A 12,690-nucleotide genomic window follows, 5' to 3' on the forward strand; every position below is an offset into this window, starting at 1 on the left:
TTGTGTATCTGATAAGGGAGGTTATAGAGAGACCACTCCGCAGCTGCTTGCTTATTTGTTTGCTTCCCTTCCAGGCACCAGTTGGAAATGCCAGGACATTATTCTCACTTGGAGGCCTTTTACGATGACAAGAAGGGAGTCTTCCCAGCAGGCACTCTTGTTTCACAGCAACCCATCCACTGGCTGCCCTCCATCCACAAATATATGTATCCAGAGATGAAGGTGAGGAATAATTGGTGACGGCTGAACTGTTGTGTGTGTTGGTTTCATTATTACGATTTTTTTTGCGGGGTTATTCTAAGTTCTAGGGGTCTGGGGAATATATTTTGACTTGATTGTTACTGTTATTTTTTCCCCCTTCAGTTATGGATTGTTTTTTTTTGTTTTTGTGCTGCTTGCTGTGGAGGCTTCTGTTAAATTTTATTGCGGTTGTTTCCTTGCATTTGTTTGGTCGGGAGTCGACTGAGTCAGATTCGTTTGGCAGCAGCGTGAATATTTAATGAAATAAAACTGTGGGTGCCTGTTCATCCCAGCAGTTCAATTCCTTGCTGGGAGCGAGAGAGAGAGAATGACCAATTTTTCTGCTATTTATCTGAAAAGAAAAGAAGATGCCAAGCCTGGGTGGCTCATCTCTTCCCAGGGCTTTTGTTGAAACTGGCATTTCTGTAAATCCCTCGCTCCCCACCACAGTTTCTCTTGCTTTAGCGTTGACCTCAGTTCCTTGCTGTCTCCCCTGGCTGCAGATCACCCACCCTGCAGGCTGTATGTCTCAGTTCATCAAGTTCTTTGGAGAGCAGATCCTGACACTCTGGAAGTTTGCCTTGCTTCGCAAACGCATCTTGATATTTTCTCCGCCTCCCGTCGGCGTGGTCTGCTACAGAGGTAGGAAGCAGTATGGGAGAGGATGTGGCCTTCCTTGCAAAACCAGGCGGACAGAAAGAAGCATAATTCTTTCACACGTTTCATGTTACAGGAACTTAAGGAGAGGAAGAGGGAGGAAGGAAGGGAGATAGAGAGAGAAACTTTTTTTTTTAAGGAAGCTGCTGCCTTGCAGACCAAGTTGTAGTAAGGCTTTGGCATTTTAATTGCCGTTTAATAAAATATCTCCCTACTGTACATGTCCTCAAGGTATGATCGTAATGGAGCCTTCCCATAAGGGTCATGAGTTATAAAGCTGGTTGGTCATGGAATCTTTTTTTGCATAAAGTCATAAAGTGAGTTCCATGGTCATTAAATGAACCAGTGGTTTGCTATGGGCTGGATTTGCCCCAAGCTGGAAGTAAATGCTGATTTTTGGGGAAAAAAACTTTGGAAAAAGGTGACCATGGCATGTTGCAAACAGCTATAAATGCAACCTGGTTGTTGAACGGCAAAAAGGCAATCACATGACTGCATGGGGTGTGTAGGAATAACAGAATGACAGAGTTGGAAGGGACCTTGGAGGTCTTCTAGTCCAACCCCCTGCTTAGGTAGGAAACCCTACACCACTTCAGACAAATGGTTATCCAACATCTTTTTAAAGACTTCCAGTGTTGGAGCATTCACAATTTCTGGAGGCAAGTTGTTCCACTGATTAATTGTTCTAATTGTCAGGAAATTTCTCCTCAGTTCTAAGTTGCTTCTCTCCTTGATTAGTTTCCACCCATTGCTTCTTGTACTACCCTCAGGTGCTTTAGAAAACTCCCTCTTCTTTGTGGCAGCCCCTGAGATATCGGAACACTGTTATCATGTCTCCCCTAGTCCTTCTTTCTGTTAAACTAGACATACCCAGTTCCTGCAACTGTTCCTCATGTTTTTAGCCTCCAGTCCCCTAATCATCTTTGTTGCTCTTCTCTGCACTCTTTCTAGAGTCTCCACATCTTTTTTATATCATGGAGACCTTGAAGTTCTGAAGGAGACCTTCAGAACTTCAAATCCGATTGATAAATATCCTTCACATAGGTCTTTTGGAACTTAAAATGGTTACTAAGTTAGCAGCTGTAAGTTTAGGTCTTACATAAGTTGAGGACTATGTAAGAAAAGTTCATTTGACAATGGCAAATATTCCATATCGAAAAGCACAAACGTTTACATATATGTTCAGATGCAGATTTTGGGAGAAGCGTATATAAGTTTTCACTTTAAGTTTTGTGTAATATCCAAATTAGCTGTCTTATAAGTGGAAAACAGAGTTGTTACCTAGCATAGTATTTTTAGCATCCGACAGTGTAAATTTTATATTATTATTTTTTTATATTATTTAATTTTTATGAAATTGCATTTCAATTGCACTTTTGCTCTCAGGTGCTTAAAATGGTAGAGAGGAAGCCCCTCCCCCATGTTTTTCTTTACAACAAAAACCCTCGTAAGTTGAGTTGGAGTCAGAGAAATGGAGCAAGAGAGCCATTTTGGAAAGCGGGAGACTGTGAATTCTAGTCCTGGATGGATGGATGGATGGATGGATGGATGGATGGATGGATGGACAGACGGACGGACGGACAGACAGACAGACAGCAGACAGATAGACAGACAGATTATAGATAGATTGATAGATTGATAGATTGATAGATTGATAGATTGATAGATTGATAGATAGATAGATAGATAGATAGATAGATGATAGATGATAGATGATAGATAAACAGACAGATAGGTAGATAGACAGACATACAGACAGATACACAAACATCCCAAAGTTATCCAGTAGCCCGTGATGGCGAACCTATGGCACACTTGCCAGAGGTGGCACACAGAGTCCTCTATGTGGGCACGGGCACCGTCACCAGCTGCTCTACTGGATTATCTTCGCATGGTATTGGAAAGATGAAGAAACACTGCAAGATGAAGAGATAATTAAGAAGATACTAGACCAGTGATGGCACATGCGCTGGAGCCCTGGAAACTCAAAGACCAGCTGGCCACTGGTCTTTGGGTTTCTGGGGCTCCGGCCCACACGAAGAGCAGGTGGCCGGCACATATGCACATGCCTAAACCAGAAGACCAGGTGGCCGGCATGCACACGCACACCGTCCAGCTGGTCTTTTGAGTTTCCAGGGCTCTAGCACACACGAAGAGCAGGTGGCCAGTGCCGGAAACCAGAAGACCAGGTGGCCATTGCACACATGTGGGGACTTGAACTTCAGTATCCCAAATCTGTCTAGGGCATAACAATTCATTACATTCTCAGTAGATAATTTAACACGTTATATTATTGGCAAATTCACACCACTGCCTCCCTAGTTCCTAAGGCGTGCAGAATCTGTGGGTGTGAGGTAGAGAAAACTAAATTGTGTGTTTTTCAGCTGCATATACATTGAGTCAATTGTATCTTACTGAGTTGACGTATTTACTTCTGAACAGAGAGGTGATGGCCTCCATGAAGAAGTAGAAAAGCAAACAATGCACAATTCTGGAAAAAAGGAAGTGTTAATCAGAGTCTTTATTCACAAATGTCTTTTAGCTTTTCTCATATTGAAACTCCCCTGTTTTTTCCAAGGGAACTCCATGAACATTTTTTGATTTTCGGAATATCATTTGATTGCTCTGGGTAGAGACAGTTCCTCCTGTGGAAAGTTTTTTCTCAAGTTCTCAAAGAAGTTCTGGAAGTTCCATTGCCTACCTTATGCCTTGTTGGTTTCCTTTGGTTCTTACCCATAGTTTATTGCTGCTGCTGCCTTGCCAATGTCTCTTTGCCGGGTATTGGAGGGACCGTCCCTGAATCTAAGCCGTTTTTCTACGTCAATATAGCCGACATTGAAATGCTGGAGACTGAAGTATCATATGTAGCCTGTAAGTAATGCTCCGGATTTACTTCCTTATAGGATTTTTGTCTTACCTAGCTGTTGCAAAAGTTGGACTTCCAACACTTTTACCAGAAACTTTTATACACTCATCATAGTTAAATATTGAAGATATTTGAGGAATGTACCCTTTCATTTTGGTAGATAAAGAGATAGCATGTCTTAATGCTTCACAGCAAATCTGGTTCTATATTTGGAAAAAACCACTTCCACACAAGACGTATCTGAAAATTAGTATACCATAGCCTCCGTATGCTATATAGCAAGCAATTTAGACTGTCCTCAGCCAATTCTGCAGATCCAAGGACACCCTGTTTTTTCATGGTTTGATTTTATCTAGTTGTTTGGTCAGAATAATCAAAATATATGTATTAAGCTTCTGAAAACCTCCAGCAAGGGTGTCCAACTTTGACAACTTTAAGACTTGTGGATTTCAGCTCCCAGAATTCCCCAACCAACCATTTGGACCTCCAAAACTCCTAGCCTTCAATACGCACTAAATATTTGGGTCTGGCCACTCAGTTGGTGCCATCACACCATCTGCTTCCAACAGCCTTGGAGCAGTGGTGGGTTTCAAAAATTGTTGCAACCTACTCTGTGGGTGTGGCCTCCTTTGTGGGAGTGGCTAGCCGCCCATGTGACCGGATATGAAATTATGAATTAGTACTTAGGTTGGTCCAAGTAGCTATTCAGAAACTCTGGCATTGAAGCATGCAAGTCTTAAAGCTGTCAAGTTACAAGATCCTTGCCAGTGGTGGGTTTCAAATTTTTTTGGAACCTCTTCTGTAGGTGTGGCCTGCTTTCCGGGTCCAATGGTGGAACCTCTTCTAACCGGTTCGGTAGATTTGACGAACCGGTTCTACCGAATAGGTGCGAACTGGTAGGAACCCACCTTTGCCTTGGAGGCTGAATAAAAGCATAAATGAAACTTCAGCCCATGCTCAGCATGGCTGTTAGTACTGAAGTGCTGACATCTCATTGACCTTCAAGTGCATTTAACTTAATTTGGATGCAAACCCATTGTCTTGCGTGTTTTTTTCTCCACCAGGCACAACAGAGAAAATCTTCGAAGAGAAGCAGGATCTCTATGATGTCTATGTAGATAACCAGAATGTAAAGACGCACCATGAGCATCTGCAACCACTTCTGAAGATCAACAGCGCAGACAAGGAGAAGTATCAGAGACTTAATGATCAGAGGTAGTCCCAGAAATTGATTAAGGCCGTGATGGCAAACCTATGGCACGTGTGCCACAGGTGGCACGCGGAGCCCTCTCTGAGGACAAGCAGGCAGTCGCCCAGCTCAGCTGCACCACGCATGGGTGCAGGCCTCCTGCCAACCAGCTGATTTTAGGGTCTCTGCTGTGCATGCGTGCGGGCGGAGGCAGTTGCACATGCATGCACGGGGGTGGGGGAATCATGTGCGTGGGGGCAGGGGAGCCATGGAGGGTCATGTGCGCATGCACATGGGGCGAGGGATGTCACGCACACATTGCAGTATTGCTTTTGAGCATGCAATGACAAAAAGGTTAGACATCACTGGGTTAGGGATTCCTCTTCACGTTTTATGGGGAGCTTGAATGAAAGCCTCCGATTTAGTTCAGAATTTTGGTCATTTCTTGCCAGCATGTTTATTTTGCAGAACCATAAGGAGGGCTTCACTCATTAAGTTTGAATGAAAGTTCTTTTTTAAAATGCTACAAAAAAGAAAAGTCTAAAAGATAACTTTCCTTGACTGCAGGCTCTGACCAACCATTCACTTTGGTTTTGTAATGATGTTGCATGTCCAGGAAGTATTGGGTCTGGTTTGGGATATTTTGTTTGCATTGCTATAGGGCAGGGGTGTCAAACTCAAGACCCGGGGACTGGATCCAGCCCGCAGTGTGCTCAGATTTGCCTGCAGGGCTGCCCTGGGAACAGCAAAGGACTGGCCCGTGGTGCCTCTGCCAGCAAAAACGGGGGTTGGGAGGACAGACCGCATCCCTCCTGAGCTCCATTTTCTCTGTCAGAGGGTAGCAGGAAGCCGTCACAGCCAAAAAATGAAGCCCAGGAGCCCATTTTCATCACCACAGGTGCTCCTGACCAGGGGTGGTATTCACTTACCTTCCCTACCGGTTCGCAAATGTGAGTACCCGTACTTTGCGCATGCACTCAGCCTTTCGCGTGTGCGCTTTTGGCTAAAAAAGGGCCTAAATGGGATGCTATAGAGCCAGGGCAAGTGGGTGGGGCCACCCACGATTTCCGCTACCGGTTCTGGCGAACCAGTCCAAACCGGCAGAATACCACCTCTGCCTCTGACACGAGTGACGTCGAGCTGACCAGCCCAGCCTGGTGCCCTGAGGTCAAACACAACCTTGATATGACCTTCAGTGAAATCGAGTTTGACACCCCTGCTATAGGGCATCAGTTGTGGAATCTGTCAATGTGATGAGTATATATGTTTCCCTCATTCAGACAGATGCTGATGTACTCCCAGGAAGTAGATGGTGACTGTAGTTCTTGTGAAGAGGACCTCTTCATCTTGTAAGTTGTTCAGATGGGATTCTTCAAAGCACTGCTTGAAATTAGGGATGAACTATATTTGTTTGAGAGATTTCCAAGCCATTCTTGTGATTTTGGGGGGCTTATTTCCTTTGATCTCCTTTTCTTATCCTCTGTAAGTCTCCTCCTACCTGATTGCAGTTGGTTCTTCATTGATGAAGGTTGAAGTTCCCCCATACATACCTACCCAATCTGTGGTAGCTATTGCTGAAAAACATGGTTTTTTCATGGTTGTTTGCAAGTCTCAGTACCATTAGGGAATCCATATTTCATGGGGCCACATATTCACAGAAGCATAGTAGCATGTCGGTGAGACGTCTGAGTCAGATCTATTACTCTGATGATTTGCTTAAAGTCGGAGTCCTCAACGTTATATTCCAATTTTTCCAGAGTGGGTAGTCAAAGGCTACATGGTTAAAAGTTTGGTTGACATTGTAGTTCACTAATCTGGAAAAATAGCGACATGGTAATATTAATATGAATGGCAAACGGCAATACTAGATTAATAGTAGTTTTGAATTTTGAGACATTGCGGTGGGTCCATTCACAAAATGGCCACCATATTGAATGGCACTTAAATTGCATTAAGTTCTTAGAATGCTCTCTCCAGTAATTGAGACCTATTTAGGACTCATTTCTGCAAATGTGTATGATGCTAGGAGCTAGTGCTTTGCTTTGCAACATGCTAAGGTTGTACAGAATAATTTTAAAGGGTGAAATGGGACAAAGAGTGTAGAACGAAAGAACAAGCCTGAGTGTATATTATGCTGGCCATGACCAGTCGGTAACCCTAGTGTCAGGGTTCCAAATAACACCCAAAATTAAATCAGAGAGAGTCCAAGGCAAAGTATTGCTCAAAGTTCCAATTTATTAAGAGAGCCATGTTGGGACATCTGGGAAAACCCGAATCTGAAGGCTTCACAGTTTTCCCACTCAATTGAAAGTTCAAGATCTTGCCTCCACACCCACAGGTCCATCACATGGTTCAATCTTCCACTGCCATGCTGGCAGCTTCCACCCATCCAGTTCCAATCAGGTGCAGAGATAAAGGATGACCTTGGTTGTCTAGAAAGAATTTTGTGAGCGATATGGGGTGTATCTAGATACACCCATATTACACCTATCCTCCGTGAGCTGCACTGGCTTCCTATTGGTCTCCGGACGCGCTTCAAGGTGCTAGTCGTTACTTTTGAAGCCCTTCATGGTTTAGGACCTGGCTACCTGAGAGACCGCCTCCTGCCACTTACCTCCCAACGACCTACAAGATCGCACAGGTTGGGCCTCCTCCGGGTGCCGTCAACCGGACAATGCCGGCTGGCGAATCCCCGGGGGAGGGCCTTCTCTGTTGCTGCGCCGGCCCTGTGGAACGATCTACCTGCAGAGATCCGGACCCTTACCACTCTCCTGGCCTTCCGTAAAATTGTCAAGACCTGTCTGTTCCGGCAGGCCTGGGGCTGTTGATTGATATCCAGCCCTGCTTAGATGGAATGGGTGGTGTGAATTTTAATGCTGTATTTTTAATTTTTATTTCTATTTTTAAATTGAAATGTTTTTTGTTCGTTGTGAGCCGCCCAGAGTCCCCTGGGAGTGGGCGGCATACAAATTCTAATAAACTTATAAACTTGTTATGGCTACATATCACACAACTCCGTATATTCCCCTCCCTCATTTTCCCACAATAGAAAATGCATAGTAGACTAATAGAAAGTGTGGCAGGCCTGAGATCCACAAGCAAATATGGCTGCAGGCCTGACACCTAGCTTTGATGTAGTGGGAGGCCGTATATGGAAAAATAAATGAAGGATATCGTCAAAAATCCTACAGAGAAGTAAAGAAAGAACCACCTAGATCTGGGATGGCGAACCCATGGCACGAGTACCACAGGTGGCATGCGAAGCCATGTGTTAGGGCACGCGAGGCATTGCCCAGTCAGCTCCAGCGCGCATGCGTGTGCTGGCCGGCTGACTTCAGCCTTCTTTTAAGACCGTTTTCCTTCCTTCAAAGAAGCCTCTGGAGCCTCCAAAGGGCCTTCTTGGGGGCGGGGGGGGGGGCATGGAGGCTGTTTTCGCCCTCCCTAGGCTCCTAGAAAGCCCCTGGACTCTGGGGATGGTGAAAAAGTTCACCAAAAGTGGGGGGGAGTGCTGGTCACTTGGACATGCACGCACATGGGGGGAGAGCATACATGCGTGCTAGGGCCGCACGCATAGCATTATAGGTGTGGGCACGCCCATGCACGACCCCCCTGCACTCCCCCCGCTTTTGGCATGCGATCCAAAAAAGGTTAGCCATCACTGACCCAGATAATAATGGATTCAGATAGGGTGTCTACTGTTTGAATGAGAATTCTTGAAGAAGCCCCTTGTAATGGGATATGAGACTTTAGTGAGGATATTTTGCAGAAACCTGTTGAGCAGTATATTCTCAGGAGGCTATTTTCTATACAGGACAGGTGTCTTGTAGTCAGTATTAAGCAATTGCCAATTTAACTATTGGCTAATTGAATTTTTCCAAATTTTGGGGTCACAGAAGATGAGTAAAAATCATGGGCTTTGGAAAGCAGAGTGTATTTAGGCTTTACACATCTTCATACGTCTCCATTTTACATTGTCTCTAAGGTTCTTCATGGAGCAGAATAACCGGATATTTCAGACGTTGATGGAGATATCAGCCAGCCAGGACAAGACATTGACAGCTGACCATGCCCGTGGAATGGGCTTGGATCCTCAAGGCGACCGTAGCTTTCTCATGGACCTCCTGGAAGTTTATGGCATTGATGTCATGCTGGTCATTGATAATCCTTGTTGTACTTAGAAGTGGTGGGTGCTGGAAGGGTGAGAGAAGCAGAATTCACATGTGAGTGGATGGCAACAGCGGTTAAAAGACTACAGGATGAACTGGTGGGACTCGCCACAATTCATATTGTGAAGTATTGCCTTGCATTTAAGGGAGCACTCTGCAGGAAATGTTATTTGTCTTTATCCCGTTAAGAATTGTTTTCAAATGGATCTCAAGGAAGATGCCATTCTTTCCTACCCCACCATAGATTGGCCAGCCACGCTTTCTGTAAGTTCTGTAAAAGGAATATAGTCTGCTTCATGATCTTCTACCCCCACCTGCTTCTAAACAACCCAGCACAGGGTTATTTTGAGAGAAGAAAACATATCTATTGGCTGGGAATTTGGATGGGTGGATGTGAAAAGCACTTTATTCTCTAGGGACCAATGTGAATTTTTCACGCTGCTAGAGCCTTCCTAACTGTATAATGTAGGTGATAGACCTTCCGAATCCAAAAATCCTTAAAGACGTTGTTTTGTTTTGTCACATAGTTCTGCTTCCTTATTTTATACATGTACAGACATGCATCCATATGATGATTCAATTAAATTAGCATATATTTTTTTGCCTTGGCAGAAGGTAGATAAGTGATAGGGGGCAGCTTTTTCTCCCATCACATCAAAAGTAATATAATTAAAAAAAAAAAACACCTCACTTTTTCTTTACAAAACAATTGGAAGAAACCCCCCCCCCCTTTTTTTTTAAATCCTAGCTTTGTTACTGTTTATTGAATATTTTGAGAAAAAGATCTTGCCTTATCTCAGCCGAGGCACAGTAACTTCATATCCCCCAAAGCAGTTCGAAGAATTTTGAGACTGTGGATTTACCCTGCACTGTTTGTTTCTAATACTTGTAATTACAATGAGCCTGCTCTGCCATCTGTATAATTTGATATGTATTATTTTTGGCATTGTGGTGGTTTAGATAACCTGGAGTTTTTTTCTGTTACACTAACAGAGTGTTTAGGATTCTAATAGGACCCAAGCTTATATCTGTGAATAATAATAGGGTAATACTAAGATAAGGAAAGAATAGTGAGGAGTGAGGATTACTGCAGTGCCTTATGCCCTTAATGATGGATACCATGGACTAGCCATCATCAAGAGCACATATAAAATTTCGGAGAGCCTGATCTAGTTCTTCGGCTTCTGGCTGAAAACTAAGCTTGTGGTTCTTGGTCTTTTTGCAGCTTTAATCATAGGCTAGAAGACTCACCTGGTGGCCTCAGGTTCTCCACCTGTTCTCCCTTGCTTAGTCATTGCAGCTGTTGTCCATCAGGAATGTTAGGACACTGTTATTATTTTCCTACTTGTGGCAGAAGCTGTGGTGCTCTCATAAAGGCCTCCTTCAGGATCACTGAGGAAGTGAAGAACATCAGAGTTGGTGGCTGGTCTAGTTCTGTTAGCACCAATGTCTTTACTCAATTCCAGTTAGACTTAATTAGTTGCCTATTACCGTAGTGTGGCATCTGATTCCCCCCCCCCACCTTTTACCGAGACTGAATTTTATTGCTCTTTTAAATTGATGGTTTTGATTCGTAGAGTCCCTTTTTGCTTTGGAAGGAAAGTTGGATTGACTAGATCAGGGGTGTCAAACTCAATTTCATTAAGAGACGCATCAGGATTGTGTTTGATCTCTGTGGGCCGGGTGAGGGGGTTAACCTAAATTGTTTAGAGGGGTGTGTGGCCAGGGGGTGGGTGGTGGCCAGCTCAACATCACTCATCAAGGCTCCATTTTCACTGGCAGGGGGCTGCAGGAGGCTGTTGGAGATGAAAACGGAGCCCAAGTGTGTTGCATGCAGCTTCCCCAAGCTCCATTTTTGATGGCATAGGGCTGCAGGAGGCCATTGCAGCCAAAAATGGAGCCTGGGCAGGCCACGCGTGGCCCTCCTGAGTTCCACTTTGCTGGCAGAGCCACCATGGGCTCATCCTTCACTGTTTCCAGGGTGGCCCCGCGGACCAGATCGAAACACCCCACGGGCCGGATCCGGCCCCAGGCCTTGAATTTGACACCCCTGGACTACATATATGTTTCGGTTTCCTATTGTCTTTGGCTGAAGAGTACTTTATGATTAATACAAGCTGCTATCTTTAACAAATTGCTTTGTTGCTTGTTTTTTTTTAAATGAATAGTCTTCTGATATTTTGCTGCATAGTTCTAACCTATTTTAGAAAGTGATAGTTGGAACTAAAAAAGCAAGAATATTAAGAATAGATTGGATGGGGAGATTCAACTAAAGAATCCACAGGACATCCCTTTTTCCAACATGGAAGGAAAATCTTCATTCAATATCCTATCCCTTTTTCCTACCTGATGTTTGTCTTGTCTAAAGGGCCTGGGTCTTCCTATATATGGATTTAAATAACTTATTGTATAGAATGAAAGGAAAGAATTGGAAGGCATTAAGCTGTTTACTAAGCAAATGGTTCTTGGTAATTAGATGTTAAATTGATCCTCTTAGTATTCTTTGTTGTTGTATATGGGGGTTTGTACATGAACAAGTTTTTAAACTGGTATTTTTGCTTCCTGTTTGCTAAGCCACCACAGAGTATATGCCACATGAATGCTTGGAGGTAGGGAGATCCAGCATGAGAATCCTGTAAATCAGGATTTTCAGAAATGGGTCTGTTGGCCTGAAGGATTTCTACACACGTTTAAATTGCCAGGATTGAGAAATATTGCTGTAGCTTACTCAGGGTAAAGAGAACAGAAGCCGTGAGACAGAGCTGAATCAGTGCTTCTTTATTACACCCTAAGACAGAGGGACCCGATGGCTCAGTGGCTAAGATGCTGAGCTTGTCGATCAGAACGGTCGGCAGTTCGGTGGTTCGAATCCCCTAGCACCGAGTGAGCTCCCATTACCTGTCCCAGCTTCTGCCAGCCTAGCAGTTCAAAAGTAGAAAAATAGGAACCACCTTTGATGGGAAGCTAACAGCATTCCATGCGCCTTCAACGTTTAGTCATGCCAGCCACATGACCATGGAGACGTCTTCGGACAGCACTGGGTCTTCAGCTTTGAAATGGAGACGAGCACTGCCTCCTAGATTCAGGAACAACTAGCACATATGTGCGAGGGGAACCCTTACCTTAAAGACAGTGTGTTGTCCATCAATACATGCAGTGAGTAGCTGTAAATCTCAGATATGGAACACACCAGAGCAATTGAAACTGGCTCTAGCTCTGTTGATATTAGCCTGATGGATAGAAATTCAGACAAAAACTTGATGGGCATGCTAGGAAAAGCTTCACTATTTAAACACTGAATGAAATGGGTTGCTGCTAGTAAAGATAGAGCAGCTGGGCTTAGCAACAAAAAAAAAATGTTGGCAAGATGTAGGGACAGAATTCGGTGTGATTGTCATAACCATCTGTCATATGCTCCATCTTACTTACTGGGCACCTTTATAATCTATTTGTCCAGCTGTTAAATGAGACGCAGGAGAACATCCTATAGGGTATGTTTTATTTCCCTGCTTTGAAAGCACAGGCTGGTTCCTGTTCCAAGGGATATAAATATTTGATCATTTTCCCTGCTT

General features: G+C 44.1%; 1 protein-coding gene across 1 annotated transcript in view; it reads left to right on the forward strand.

Moving 5' to 3' along the window:
• DENND11 (DENN domain containing 11) overlaps positions 1 to 10,167 on the forward strand; it is a 31,899-nt gene extending 21,732 nt beyond the window's left edge. The window contains exons 4-9 of the mRNA XM_014074934.2: positions 75 to 222; positions 744 to 882; positions 3,637 to 3,768; positions 4,828 to 4,978; positions 6,233 to 6,301; positions 8,935 to 10,167. Coding sequence (XP_013930409.1) covers positions 75 to 222; positions 744 to 882; positions 3,637 to 3,768; positions 4,828 to 4,978; positions 6,233 to 6,301; positions 8,935 to 9,130 — 835 coding nt within the window. The 3' untranslated portion in view covers positions 9,131 to 10,167. The remainder of the gene's footprint in view (positions 1 to 74; positions 223 to 743; positions 883 to 3,636; positions 3,769 to 4,827; positions 4,979 to 6,232; positions 6,302 to 8,934) is intronic.
• The last annotated feature ends 2,523 nt before the right edge of the window (positions 10,168 to 12,690 follow it).

The sequence above is a fragment of the Thamnophis sirtalis genome, unplaced genomic scaffold, assembly GCF_051295495.1.
Source record: "Thamnophis sirtalis isolate CommonGarterSnake01/CBP01778 unplaced genomic scaffold, rThaSir2_p1.2 scaffold_9, whole genome shotgun sequence".
In the NCBI taxonomy this organism is placed as follows: Eukaryota; Metazoa; Chordata; class Lepidosauria; order Squamata; family Natricidae; genus Thamnophis; species Thamnophis sirtalis.